At 33.5% G+C, this 15677-nt stretch overlaps 1 protein-coding gene across 8 annotated transcripts in view; it reads right to left on the minus strand.

Moving 5' to 3' along the window:
• Positions 1–15677, minus strand: part of ANKRD17 (ankyrin repeat domain 17) — a 160714-nt gene that overhangs the window by 116563 nt on the left and 28474 nt on the right. Inside the window, exon 1 of one of the 8 annotated variants that reach the window (XM_061192366.1) lies at positions 11538–11576. The exons of the other annotated variants lie outside the window; for them this stretch is intronic. Within the exon in view, the coding sequence (XP_061048349.1) occupies positions 11538–11570 (33 nt within the window). The 5' untranslated portion in view covers positions 11571–11576. Of the gene's footprint in view, positions 1–11537; positions 11577–15677 lie in introns of those variants that run through there. 8 annotated transcript variants of the gene reach the window in all.

The following is a 15677-nucleotide window of genomic DNA, read 5'->3' on the forward strand; positions in this document are numbered from 1 at the left end:
TTTACTAATTCTGCCTTTTGTATTTTTATTTTTTATAATATATACTTTTATAAGCTACTTCAAATACTTTTGTGGGATGAAATATCTTTTACATAAATACAGAAGTAATTTTTTTAATTTAAAAAGAGCCAAGGTATCCATATTAAAGAATTTAACATTTACCAAGGACATTATAGAGACATTAAAATATTTTAAATGTACACAGTCTCGCATTACTTTTTAAGAGCAGAAAAGGGTAGGAGATAATCAACTTGAAAGGAAAGCTAGAGAGAGAAAACCCTAGGGAAGGAGTAGGATTTTGAATAATGAATAGATGTTGAAGAGGGTAGCAGGTAAACAATGTAACCACTAACAGAATATTAGAATACAATGTAAAGGCAAACAATTCAGATTAAGTATGGTAAAGATAAAGTTGGGTGGGTATAAGAATGTCAAATAAAAGATAGTTCAGGTGCAAAACTAAGCTTGGATTTGGTTCTTAAATGTGAAGTAACAAAAACAGGTTATAAAGCTTTTGAAATACATGAGAGATACACACCATCATCTCAAACTTTTTGTTTAGAAGTTACTGAAGCCACTGTCTTAAGAGTTCTAGTTAAGCCTTTTATATCTAGAAGGGATCTTAGAGAAACTATATGGTACAATTTAACTTTAGAGATTAAGAAGCACGAGAATAAAAAAAAAATTATTTCAAGTAATATACGAAGACTCTAAGTCTTAGAACTCCAACCTACTGATCACCTGGGTTGATTTGAGTAATGCGATTAACTTTTAGTTCTTCTTCCTCATTCCATGTATATACCTAACCGAAGCTAAGAGTTCAAAGAACTTCCCAAGAGAAGAAGATAGGAGGGTAATTCCTTCATTGTATAACTCAAATTAAAATGAGAAACAAGCATTTACTGTGTTCAAGATACAATGCTAAGTCATGGAAGACACCAAGAATAAAACTATTCACAGAAAATCATATAATAACACTATAAGCTCAAGACAATGAAAAAGGAAGCCTATTAAATATACTCTAGAAATACTTAAAAATTAATGTCAACATAATTCAGCATTCTCACTTACCTATCACACTTTATAAAAGACATATTCTTTGTAATTCATAAAATATTTACAAAATGATGATCCACCTGACAAGATTTTTTTCAAATGACATTTATAGGGCTTAATCTTAATATTTTGGTTTTTTAAATAAGTAAAGTTTCATAGAAGAAAGCAGTTTTCCATCTACTATTATCTCCATTTACTTTATTTCATAGATAAAACCAAGAAAATCAGGAAAAAGAAACTGAGAAAGATATTTTGGGAAGATAACAAATATTGTACAAATGTGACAAAATAATAAAAAGGAAAACTTTCCAATGTCTGTGAACACTTAAACACCAGCACAAGTTTTTGGAAAATCTTAACCAGTATTTCCTTATGGAACATAAGAATTTAGAAACTGTATTTCTCAAACTTGCTTAAATAGTTCATACAAATATATGTTGATCTTTTTATGACGACAGGGCATAAATTACAAATGTAGAACATGTGACAAAGACTAGGGAAATGGCAACAGGACAAATTCAAGGTTAGAACCAGTTAAGGATAAACACTAGTTAGACAAATGAGAAGGTCAACAAATGAGAAGGTCTGTAATCAAGGAGTTAGGCTGGTCACAATAGTCAAACATCAAGTAGAAGAGCAGAATCTAGACAATCTGTAGCAGGAATAAGAAATCAAAATAAAGTGGGCAGCAGGTATCAAAACTCAGAGAAAGAGGCTAAATGATAAAAGGTCTGAGACTAAAGAAGGAATTCAGAGAGCAGAAAACACCAACAAGCAGTTTAACACTGGCTCAACATTGCTCCTCATCTCAACAGTCCCTTGGAATTTGGAGGTTGGGAGAAGAGTTGCAGCACTTAAGAAGTGTAAAGACAGAGATGTGCAGATGTAACTGACCATCTTTTCCTACGGGACCACATGATTTCAGTGCCAATTTCAAAATTAAATTGTGGCAAAAACACAGTACATATAAATACAAGAGGAAAGTATGAAGTAGATTTTAAATGACTTAATTTGCTACTATGCAAAGGAATCTGAAACAGCTTAGTCTTTGGATAACCAAGATATATATTATCTTAATCTCATTTTTCATTTTCATAGACAATATAAAATAGAACTAGTCTCAAAAAAAAGAACTTCTGTGACTGCATGAAAACCAGCTGGCACCTGTGACAGAATATGGAAAAGAAGCCTAAAACCTTCAAAAACAAAAATATTCAAATTTGACAAATACTTCATATACTTGTTTCCACTTGCTAAGATAGGAATATTCAAATAATTATAATTTATAAAGTCCTTTCGTAATCATTTAGAACTGTAACATATGACATTTGATGAAATTTATAACCCATTTAAGTTTTTAATTACCCTTACCAAAATCAAAAGTGTTACGTACAGAATGTTATTCCTCAAGCAAAACCACTTTCTACTTATGTCTAGCTTCTTTCACTCACAATTTCACTCGGGAATCCTCAAAATCCTTTTTCATAAATTCTGAATGACTAATCTAGGGCTTATAATTGTAAAGCAGTATTTAAATTTTTTTCCACAAAATTTTTCCCATGTCTTAAATCTGCTACATTGTAGTTGAAGGAAAAAGAATCCTAGAGAGTGACAAAAGAGATTAGAGAAGTTGGGACTATGTGATAAATTAAGAAATTTGATAAAATGGTAAAAGAAAACATTTTAATCAAATAGACTTAAATCTAAATCTTAGTTTTATGCCATTACTGACTGTAAACTTGGGCAATATACTAAACCAGCGGTTATTTAGGTATGGTCCACAGGATCAATGGGGATCCTCAAGACTCTTTCAGAGGGTCTCTGAAGTTAAAACTATTTTTATAATACAGTACTAAAATGTTATTTGCCTGTTTCACTGTGTTGACACTTGTACTGATGATACAAAAGTAATGGTGGGTAAAACTGCTGGTCCCTTTACACGAATCATGGCCATATCACGAATCATCATATTCTTCTGTCATGCACTCATAATTAAATGAAAGAAAAAAAAAAAAAGGTGAGTTTCCATTATGAAGCAGTAAAAAGTACTAATTTTAAAATTTTCAACCTTGGGTATATTACTTTTTAATATTCTGTGTAACAAAATGGGAAACATTTCTGCTGCATACGAAGGTACTGTAGTTGTCTCAAGAAAACACTTATATAAATGTGAGCTAAACCAATAGTTTTTTTCACGAACACCAATATCATTTCAAGGAAAACAACTCACTTTCTTTGTCATCAGTGATAAAATCAAGCTTTCAAGTATACATTAGAATTTTGGAAAACTTATATCTGTCACTGAATGTGACAGCTTCCCACTTTTTTACTTTTCTAAGGAGAACAGTGGTGATATTAGCAAATGTTATTATTGCAGAATAAAATGCAGCAATATTTGGAAGTCAGTAAATCAGTATTTTCCAATTGCCAATGTATGGTGCTACAAAATCATGCACCAAAAGATCTATTCAAAATGCACAAAAAAACAGTGGGTTTTAATTGAACAAAGTTCAGAAAATTCATTGATAATGTTTCAGATTCCACACTGCAACTGACCTCCAGGAAACCCCCATTTGAGTAGTTTTAGGAGTGGTATCAAAGAAGAATATCCACAATTATCAAAAGGGGTATTAAAATATCCTTCCCCTTTTTTTACCCTCATATAAACGTAAGACATTTTCTTCTTAGACTTCCTCCAAAATAATGTATTGCAACAGACTGAATATAAAAGCAGATATATGAGCCCAGTTATCTTCTATTAAGCCAGACTTAAAAGATATTTGTAAAAATGTAAAATAAGTCCATTCTTCTCAGTTGTTTTTCTTTTGGATAACAGTTATTTTTTTATAAAATTATGTTAACATGTAATGACACAATCTCTCTGTATAATAACTTAAGTTTTCAACAAATTGTAACTAATGTGGTCAATTTCTATTGCCACCATAAAATTATGTGGGCATCCTATGTACAACATATACCTATGTATTGACATATAGCCAGTTAGTTAGAAGCGTGATTCCATCCAAGAGCAATATTAATGGCCAATATTAATCTAACCACTCATTAAACCAAAAGTTATCTCACATACATTTACAAACACCTCCTGAAAAACCTTTGTCTTGGCAAATCTGGAAGCTATATATTAAAACCGAACCAATGATTAAGCAGGACTCTGATACTCAGCAAGTTTGTAGTGATCAAGTCATTTCACGTCAGACTGAGTTCTTCAGTAAAGGGTCAGAACAGGGCCCCTAATAATTCAGAACAGCAAAGTGCCAATGTTGCTACATGTATATGCAGGTAATACATGATGCAGACTTTTCCTAATGCATGCTTCACAGCATCCTCCACATTAACCACTGGACTACGTTGGATTAATGTGGGACCAGTGGCATTTGGATGACCCTGCCTTTACTCTCATGTGAGAGTAATAACAGATTAATTCACATACCTCTAGTTATACTATCTTTTTGCAAGCTGTTTGAAGTCTTTATACTCCACTAAAATATCAGTCTTCTTTAGAGGGATTATTAACTAACATAAGTGTATCTCTTAGTCCTCTTCTACTACTCCTATATGCATTCTCCCAAAGTTGATGTGTGAAAGCAATGTTGCAACTTCTGCTCCTCTGTTCAAGATAGACTCAACTTTCAAATAAGAGTATTCATAAAACATAATATAGTAGGGACATGAATGTGTGTATGCAGAGTATATGTAAGCATATATGTAAGTGTGTTGCATGAACATACACATATATACATAAGAGTATTCATAAAGCATAAAGTAGCATGAACATGGATGTGTGTATACAGAGTATATGTAAGCATATATGTGAGTGTGTTGCATGAACATACACATATATACATACACATTATGTATAACAACATACTGATTGAATTGGTAATAGAAAAATCTTTACAGATAAAAAGATGAAAATGGGATCTAGGGGACTTTCTAGACAGCCTGACATTCATAAATATGCATAACAATTAGACAAGCACAAAAAAGATAACATAAAGGTGCTTAAAGAAAAATATTTGTGTACTAAAAAATTCAGAATGCTAAAAACATGGGTTTCAAACTATTGAGATGAACAAATGAAGTAAAATACTAGTATTCAAATACAAATCTATACACATCCTGAATCCAAGAATGTTTAAATACCAATGACAGACATTCTATCTTCCGAATTTTTACTTTTATGAAGCAAAGTTAGCTGGACTAATAAGCTCATTGAATTTCAAGTGCCTAGCATGTTAAAGATGCTCAATACTGGAGCGAAATTATATAAGATTCAATCTGCCCAAAATATCTAATCTTTTTTTTTTTTTTTTAATTTATTTATTTATTGGCTGCGTTGGGTCTTCGTTGCTGCACGCGGGCTTTCTCTAGTTGCGGTAAGTGGGGGCTACTCTTAGTTGCGGTGCGCGGGCTTCTCATTGCGGTGGCTTCTCTTGTTGCGGAGCACAGGCTCTAGGCGCGCGGGCTTCAGTAGTTGTGGCACAAGGGCTCAGTAGTTATGGCTCCCGGGCTCTAGAGCACAGGCTCAGTAGTTGTGGTGCACGGGCTTAGTTGCTCCGCAGCATGTGGGATCTTCCCGGACCAGGGCTCGAACCCATGTTCCATGCATTGGCAGGCAGATTCTTAACCACTGCGCCACCAGGGAAGTCCCCTAAAATGTCTAATCCTTCCAAAGTCTCTTAATGAATGGAAAATGTTACTTACAGTAATTCAAATAATTTACATATTTAGCTAAACTTTTCTGTCTCCAGATCAAATTATATTTATGTCCTAAGAGTAACTCCAACTCTTCCTAGTGAAAAATGTCACCAGTATTATACTAACTATATAGATACAGAACTTTAGAAATCCATGGAAGACTTACTGATAAAATATATAAATGATGTGCATTACATAAGCCAATCTATTTTACAGACTAAAAAGAAATATAGGAAGTAACTGTCAAAAGAGTCTACTTCACAGAGATTTCATATCATTACTAAAAGTAATTTTTATGATAAACAGCAAATGGACTTACCCTGTTTAGACGAAAATACACTATTTACCACTAGTCCATAATGGTGACAAATCAAAAGGAAACAATAGTGTCCCTGTGACTTTCAAGCTTATTTTATTAAAAACCCTCTGATGTCAAGATAAATACAGAGCAAGAAATGGTTCCATAATAAACCTACTTAATATGTTTAAATCTGACCCTTAATTTAGTTACACCCTAAAGAGTTCAGCCAAATCCTCAACCACTGAATCTCTAAGGAACAACAACAGAGATTTAAGGCTTTTAGATTATGTATTACAACCTGTCAATCAAGTACAGATGAAGCTAGAAACTGGCTCTAGCTGACAAAGGAACAAGATTGGGCATGAGGGTTATTATACTTAACACTGTAAATATTTTTATTTTCAAAAACTTGCTACTTTTTTAAAGCAAAAATATATCAAACGCTATAACCTGAAGAAAGTATTTTGAATTTGATTAAAATTAAAAGATTTGTGAAAATTTCTCATTTCTAAAGCAATTCTTATAGAAAAACTACTAAACATGGTTCAAATAGAAACAATGAAACCAGAATATATAGTAATCAAGTTTCTGAAATGACCTCTCATATGTTTTATATTTTCATATTTAAAAAGCTTATGTATAAACTTCAGGTTTATATACACAGCACTTGGTCACACAAATTTGGAATATACCCTTCCAAAAAAAAAGTTTGGAGGACTTTTTCTTCTTACTGATCTTTCTGAGTACTAAGACCCATTATTAATTATTATATATGACTTAGAGGAAGAACATGAAAATTCTAAAATTATAGTCATGTCTCAGCAAAACTAACATAAGCAATACAAAAAAAGAGATATTTACGAAGCCTCCCAGCCCTTTTCCATCATCTGTATTTGGCTGTTTTCCTGAGTATTAGTTAAGGTGGGCAAAAGGAACAGAAACACTTTGACTACTTTGGTTTGGAGAAGAAAATTACTGACTGGATTATTTGCATAATTAAAATAACCAAGTTATTCTATTAAATCCATTACCTTGGAGAGCTGAGAAGCAATGATATAAGTTGAAATCAAGCTTTTCCAGTTTTACTATAAGTTTTAGAAACTTACAGTATTTTACTCAAGATTTTGAAGATCATCTAAAAATTTAGGTTAAATACACAGGGGTATATATAATAAGCAATCACAATTTAAAAGGTAAACCATAGCATTATGAGAATTAATCTGCACGAATTCACTGATGATATTTTGTTTTCTTTTTATTAAGACTTAAATAAAAGCACCTTTTAAAAATGTATGATTCATGCAGAAAATTATAAGACACTGATGAAAGAAATTAAAGATGATACAAATAGATGGAGAGATATACCACGTTCTTGGACTGGAAGAATCAACATTGTGAAAATGACTCTACTACCCAAAGCAATCTACAGATTCAATGCAATCCCTATCAAACTACCACTGGCATTTTTCACAGAACTAGAACAAAAAATTTCACAATTTGTATGGAACCACAAAAGACCCTGAATAGCCAAAGCAATCTTGAGAGCAAAAAATGGAGCTGGAGGAATCAGGCTCCCTGACTTCAGACTATACTACAAAGCTACAGTCATCAAGACAGTATGGTACTGGCAGAAAAACAGAAATATAGATCCATGGAACAGGATAGAAAGCCCAGAGATAAACCCACGCACATATGGTCACCTTATCTTTGATAAAGGAGGCAAGCATATACAGTGGAGAAAAGACAGCCTCTTCAATAAGTGGTGCTGGGAAAACTGGACAGGTACATGTAAAAGAATGAAATTAGAACACTCCCTAACACCATACACAAAAATAAACTCAAAATGGATTAAAGACCTAAATGTAAGGCCAGACACTATCAAACTCTTAGAGGAAAACATAGGCAGAACACTCTATGACATAAATCACAGCAAGATCCTTCTTGACCCAGCTCCTAGAGAAATGGAAATAAAAACAAAAACAAATGGGACCTAATGAAACTTAAAAGCTTTTGCACAGCAAAGGAAACCATAAATAAGACCAAAAGACAACCCTCAGAATGGGAGAATATTTGCAAATGAAGCAACTGATAAAGGATTAATCTCCAAAATTTACAAGCAGCTCATGCAGCTCAATAACAAAAAAACAAACAACCCAATCCAAAAATGGGCAGAAGACCTAAATAGACATTTCTCCAAAGAAGATATACAGATTGCCAACAAACACATGAAAGAATGCTCAACATCATTAATCATTAGAGAAATTCAAATCAAAACTACAATGAGATATCTCACACCGGTCAGAATGGCCATCACCAAAAAATCTACAAACAATAAATGCTGGAGAGGGTGTGGAGAAAAGGGAACACTCTTGCACTGTTGGTGGGAATGTAAATTGATACAGCCACTATGGAGAACAGTATGGAGGTTCCTTAAAAAACTAAAAATAGAACTACCATATGACCCAGCAATCCCACTACTGGGCATATACCCTGAGAAAACCATAATTCAAAAAGAGTCATGTACCAAAATGTTCACTGCAGCTCTATTTACAATAGCCAGGACATGGAAGCAACCTAAATGTCCATCATCGGATGAATGGATAAAGAAGTTGTGGCACAAATATACAATGGAATATTACTCAGCCATAAAAAGAAACGAAATTGAGTTATTTGTAGTGAGGTGGATGGAGTTAGAGTCTGTCATACACAGTGAAGTCAGAAAGAGAAAAACAAATACAGTATGCTAACACATATATATGGAATCTAAGGAAAAAAAAAAAAAAAAGGTCAAGAAGAACCTAGTGGTAAGATGGGAATAAAGACACAGACCTACTAGAAAATGGACTTGAGGATATGGGGAGGGGGAAGGGTAAGCTGTGACAAAGTGAGAGAGTGGCATGGACATATATACACTACCAAACGTAAAATAGATAGCTAGTGGGAAGCAGCCGCATAGCACAGGAAGATGAACTCGGTGCTTAGTGACCACCTAGAGGGGTGGGATAGGGAGGGTGGGAGGGAGGGAGATGCAAGAGGGAAGAGATATGGGAACATATGTATATGTATAACTGATTCACTTTGTTATAAAGCAGAAACTAACACACCATTGTAAAGCAATTATATTCCAATAAAGATGTTAAAAAAAAAAAGTATGATTCAAAAGACCAAGTTACATTCAAAGAAGAAAAAAAAATAGCAGGAATTCAATGTTTAATGTAAATAATCAGAAATCTATATAAAATTCCAGATAAACAGTCATAAAGATGAAAATTATGGTGACAAACTTCAAATATTAGAAGTTTGTTTGGCTCAGTATTAGATACAATAATAAAATTGTCACTGTGGCATATAGATGAACTTCATTATTCATTATTAGACATTTACACAAGGAGCTAACCCGTTAAAATAATTTTTCTAGAAAGCTCACTTTATAAAATATATCTATTCACTTGCAATATGAGGTACTTTAGAAAATGGTATATTTAGCTTCAGAGTTAGCAAGTCTATTCTTTTTAAACTTTTATTTTTAGCATTAGGTCATTATGAGTACTTTTAATTTTGGAAAAGAATATTTTATTACTAGTTGGAAAATTTTCACTTCTAGTCTGCCAGTAATTGCCAAATAGTTAAATAAAATAATATTAAATAAAGAGAAAACTCACTTAGTATGGTTTAATGCAACAGGTGTATAGGAACCAAATTAAGAGAAACTGAAAATCAGGACAATCAAAATTACAGAGGTAAAATAACCTCTGTAACTAACTAGTAACTATGAACAAATTAGGCAACATAAAATCTTTACATGACATTAAACACTTTTGTGTTTTAGTGGGAATAATGAAAAGCCAATTTTTAAGACAGTATTAGAAAAACCTATACTTAAGGCATAAAACTATGCCCAAGTGGGTTTTCCCCAGAAAATAAGACTTCTAAAATCCATCATATGCTGAAATTTTAAATGACCAAAGAAAATGTCATATAAATTTACTGAAATCTATAAGGTACGCTTCTTTTAAAATCCAAAGCAAAATTTTTAAAAAGCAAATAAAAATGTCCCACTAGAACTTTATAATTAGACTTCTTTAATCTGAACCACTAATAGTCATGTGACCACTAATTATTGAAGTTCCCTGATGAAAGTATATATCACTATTTATAAGATTCACCATACCACTTCTAAGGAAACTCACTAGTTCTATCAAAATATAAAAAAGAAAAAGAAAGGAAAAGAATGGAAATTAACCAGAGAATTCAACTCAGACAATAGCTCTTAGGAGAGGGGTAAAGAGTATGTTGGCAGGTGTCTGCAAGGAGCTAGATAATACAGTGGAATCAGTTTTCATTCTGCAGAACAACCATGAGACTTGCTGCAATGTCAGCTCCAAGCATACACTGAGGGACTCCAGAAAATGCTCATTGATCATGCAGCACTTTATAATGCGCATAGGCTTTTTTCTCCTGTTAACCCCGCCTAGCTTCCCTTTGCAGCTTATTCTCCCAAGCCCTCTCCCCCTAACAAATTCTCTTCCTGAAGATAGTAAAATATTTAACGAATTATCTTAACATTCTAAGTATTAGGAATACCACTCACCATCATTACACCATCATGAAAATTAGCCAGTTTTTTTAATGGGGGGGGAACCCTACAACCCCCAAAATAATAAAATGGGATTTAAATATCTATATATCTGTAAATACAAATATTTGATGGTGTATTACATCCAAGGCCAAAACCAATTATAGTTTCACTTTGACATGTATTTTCTTGAACTGATTTATACGCAAATAGGTTCTATAACACTGACACAAACAGGAAAAAAAAGAAAATATAATTTAAAATTCTCATGACTCAAAATGCAGATTTTTGTGAGCTCTCAAGCATTAGTTAAATTTTACAGTCCTTTAATTTTTAATTTAATAATTTATTTTATAATAAAGTCACATGAAAAACCTAGAAGCAGAGTGTACCAGCTAAATTAAGCAATTAGATTAATATATATGCTTAATTTTACCCTAGAAACTAAAATAACCAGCTGTTTTTAATAGTTAACTGCAAGCGGAGTTTTGGGCTTAGATATGTAAATGAATTCTAAGACATATGATACTAAACCTACTCAAAGCTGCTTTGCAGACCCCACCTTCTAATGAGTTAATCTAAAGGTCACCACCAGCACAAGGCTTTTTATTAAGTCCGAGGCCCTTTCTTTCTTTTTCTTTTTTCCCCTATCAAACATATATATACCATTTACAAAACATTAGGTTTAAACAAAATAAGGTTTTAGTAATCATGTGAACTAGATTGGCACATTCTCACACAGAATAAGGTCTGACCGTATCTTGCTTTTATGCTCTGCCTCTCTTTGCTCTCTCCTCTAATCTATTCATCTGTAAAATAATTCCGGCAGATAAGATTTCTTTGTTCAGATTTCAACTTTCATTTCATTTACAAACCTAGCCCTACCTCAAGAATGTCTTCTAGAACATATGCTTCCATTTCAGCCGCTGTCTCCACCATGTTTTATCAAACTGCCATGTTTCTTACTGCACTATGATTAGATCATTGCCAGCAGGAACACTCCTCTGTGTCAGCAAGGGAACAGGAAATGGAATGTTCTATTACATGCCTAAAGCAGCTTAGCTGTTCACTAGCCAGGCATCTACCAAAAGAGCAGGGGGTGACTCACTGTGTATTTTTTAAAGATACAGAAGCTCTATTCCAAAGTAAACTTCTGTCAAGTAATTTCAACAAGCAAGATAAAGTCTCTTATTTTACCATTTCAAATTTTAAAACTCTAAAATTTCAAAAAAGAATAATGTATTTTTTTAAAACCTATTTAAACACGTCTGGCTTCCTGGTTGAACAAAAGAGGTTGAAGTGGGTTACGTAGCAATTTATCCTTAGTAAAGCCTTGTAGTAAGATTAATGGCTGTATTAAATATGCAAAGAAGGAGGCAAGGTAATACCAAATTAGGAATTTGTTACATCAGCCATATGTATTATTTAACACATATATTACAGGTGCTGACTTGAGGGTGCCAAAAATAATAATTTAATGTAGTTTTTTAATGGTAAACTGGTTTTCTATAAACTAATCTGTTTGGAAATATCTAAGAGAAATGAGATTAACATTCAACAGATTTACAATCACTGAAGCAAGTCATAACACATCACGGTTATATGCATTTTCTAGGAATGTCTTTAACTTCATTTACTAACCAAAGAAATGGCCTCCCCCAACCTTATCATAAATACTACAAGAGACTAAAATATTTCAGATGAATGAAATTCAGAAACACTGTTTCTGGATCATTAAATAGCAAAGTGGGTGAGTAACAGTAGAGCTAATTTTATATTTATCACTGTAATTGAGCCTCAGTTTAGTAAAATTTTTTACTTTGTCAAATTTCTTCCTTATGTAATATATAATATAGAAAATGCAATGGTAGAGGAACAATGTTTTGTGCTCTGCAGTATTAACAAAATAACCCTGTACTTGTGAGAGTGCTATACAAACTGAACTTGAAGTGATCACTCAATGAGGTTAACCAATCTAATTATAACTCTAAGGTGAACAGTTCTTCTAGTCTAAATTTTCCTAACCTAACTAGAGAAAGTGAATTTTTTAAAGGAAAGGAAAATGACTGGAAAGACCGTTCACATATGGTCAAATCTAAGTGATGATATGAATGGCCTTTCCAGTAATGTCTCCTCAAAATGATGCCATGTTTTAGTAGAAAGATTCTGTCATTCTCTTGGGCCTTAGTTTATTTATCTGTAAAAAGGGATAACATTTACTCAACAATGGATTTTCTATTCTATATCAGAAACTGTCCTGGGTACAGCCAACAAAACAGATAAAATTTCTTCTAAACAGGTTTATAAGAAGATTAAATGAGATAAAGTATCTACTACTCAGTTTCTGATATTTAGGAGACATCCTCACTGTGTCAGGCAATATACAAGTCATTGCTTTTCAAATAAACATGTTATTTAACCCTCACAATACCTTAGATGATAATAATTCAAAATAATAACATTAATAATTACCTTGTGCTTACTATATGTGATACACCATTTTAAGTGCCTTGTATATATTAACTCATTAAATCTCACAATAATCCTAAAAGAAAGGTAGCTACTATTATTATCTCCATTCTGGAAACTGAGGTACACAGAAGTTAACCAACTTCCCCAACTTACTTGCAACTAAGCTAATTAAGTTAAGAAGCTAAGATTTAGACCCAGGTACCTGACTCCAGAGTCTGTCCTCTGAACCATCTACTATACTTCCTCCAGATGATATGACCCTCATTTTACAGATGAGAAAATCAAGTCGCAGACAGTACACAGTTATATAGCAGAGTTGAGATTCAAACCCAGAATGGCCTGACTTCAAAGGATGTGTGAAATTAATGGAAAACAAATGATATTAAAAATGTTTTCCCTCAGACCATATACAGTGCTTTCATTTATGTATGAGTGTGTCTGGTATTTGGAGGTTCTCAAACAAAATAATGTCCATTGTTAAGACACAGCTTATGAAGAACTAGAAAACTGATCTTACTATTTTCCTCCTTCCAGCTCAATCCGTTCCATACTTCAAATAAACTGCTTCATCCTTAGGAGAAGTCATCAACGAAATTTCTGTTTCTCAAACCTTCTTCCAACAGAAGCAAGTAATGGTAGATTTGAGTTCAAGGAACTCATATGTTCACACATTCTTATTTCCCATAAGCCAAGAACAGGCTTTCCAACTTTGACAAGAAATCGGGCCCCCTAAGGTTCAAATCAATCAAACCATTCACTGTCTCCTTCCCTCCTGTTCTAGGATTATACCGTGCTTCCCTTATGTTTTCTGACATATACTGTTAACTTTTTACTAATAAAGATGTGATTATGGCTTTCTTACAGAATTACAGATATTTATATATCATTTATCATGTCTCTCCCTTACGGATCACAAGCTTGATGAAAGCAGGCAATGCTCTGTTTGCCAAGGTATACCCAGGGCCAGCACAGTCTCTGGCATAGAGCAAGGACTTAAGTATTTGTTGATTAAATAACAAATGCATGAATAGAGGAATCATCTGATATCCAGTTTTGTATCTTAATCCCGTTTAAATTATTGCTACCACTAGGAATTATTTCTGATGACAAGAACATGTGTTCTGTGACTATTATCTTTAGGTCACTGAAATAAGATATTAGAAATGTTAAATATAAACAGACTCTATATTTGAGAATTTCTGTGTTTTTTTTTTTTAATAAATTTATTTATTTATTTTTGGCTGCGTTGAGTCTTCGTTGTTGAGCGCAGGCTTTCTCTAGTTGCGGTGATCGGGGGCTACTCTTCATTGTGGTGGGCGGGCTTCTCATTGCGGTGGCTTTTCTTGTGGAGGAACACGGGCTCTAGGCGCGCAGGCTTCAGTAGTTGTGGCACGCAGACTCAGTAGTTGTGGCTCGCGGGCTCTAGAGCACAGGCTCAGTAGTTGTGGCGCACGGGCTTCGCTGCTCCATGGAATGTGGGATCTTCCCAGACCAGGGATTGAACCCGTATCCCTTGCACTGGCAGGCGGATTCTTAACCACTGCGCCACCAGGGAACTCCCTGTAATTCTTTGCTATACAGAAAAGTAATTATTTATTCTTAATTTTATTTTCTGGTTCTTTTGTTAATATGAGGACCTATGCCACAGCATAGGATACTTTGGGCAAAAGGGTGTGTGAAAGGAGATTCATATACATCTGCTATAAGACCCTACATCCTAATAGTAAGCCACTTTCCTTCTAGTTCAACCTCAATTTGTAGGCAAAAAAACCTGCTTTCCCATTTGCCTAAAATGGATTTCAAAATCTTTAATTTTCACCTATGGCAAAAGCATTAAAGCATAAATGACAGTTAACCTACTAACAGTTATGCAAACAAACACAAACTAACAGATGTAAGTAACTTAATTCATAAAGGAAAATACTTACTACAATAAGAAGATTCAAACGTCCAAAGTGAAGAGAAAAGCCTCCCATAAAAAGTGGGGGGAAAGGACAGAAGAAGCTTAATAAATACCAAGACTGCATAAAGGAATCTTCTGAAAGTTACAATTTTATTTAGGACCAGCACTGATTTCTTTGAACAAGGAGCAAGAAAACCAAACACACACACACACACACACACACACACACACACACAGAAATATGTTGACAAGCAAGCAACCCTATTTTGTATGGTTTACCATTTTGTTGATGTTTGTTCCTCCACATAAAACATATTTTTTCAATCAAATATTCCTTGTAAAGAAGTTCTGCTCCCATCAAATATTTTTTTTCTATTTAGGGAAGGGCAAGACTTTTCAAAATCCACATTTTCAAACAAAACAAGGACAAATAATTGGTTGCGGCATAAATATAATTATTTCACCCACCTACATAAAAACAAACTACTAGAAAAACAAAATCTGAACCAACTTCACCTCTCAAAATGTGTGAAATGTAGTCATTACTTTATAACATCTCTATTTTTCTCTTTTCTACTCTGTAAGTTATATTTTAGCAGAAGTGTAAAATAGCCTGGACCAAGCGTAAGTGGCATACATACATTAAAGAG

Source organism: Eubalaena glacialis, chromosome 5 (assembly GCF_028564815.1).
Source record: "Eubalaena glacialis isolate mEubGla1 chromosome 5, mEubGla1.1.hap2.+ XY, whole genome shotgun sequence".
In the NCBI taxonomy this organism is placed as follows: domain Eukaryota; kingdom Metazoa; phylum Chordata; class Mammalia; order Artiodactyla; family Balaenidae; genus Eubalaena; species Eubalaena glacialis.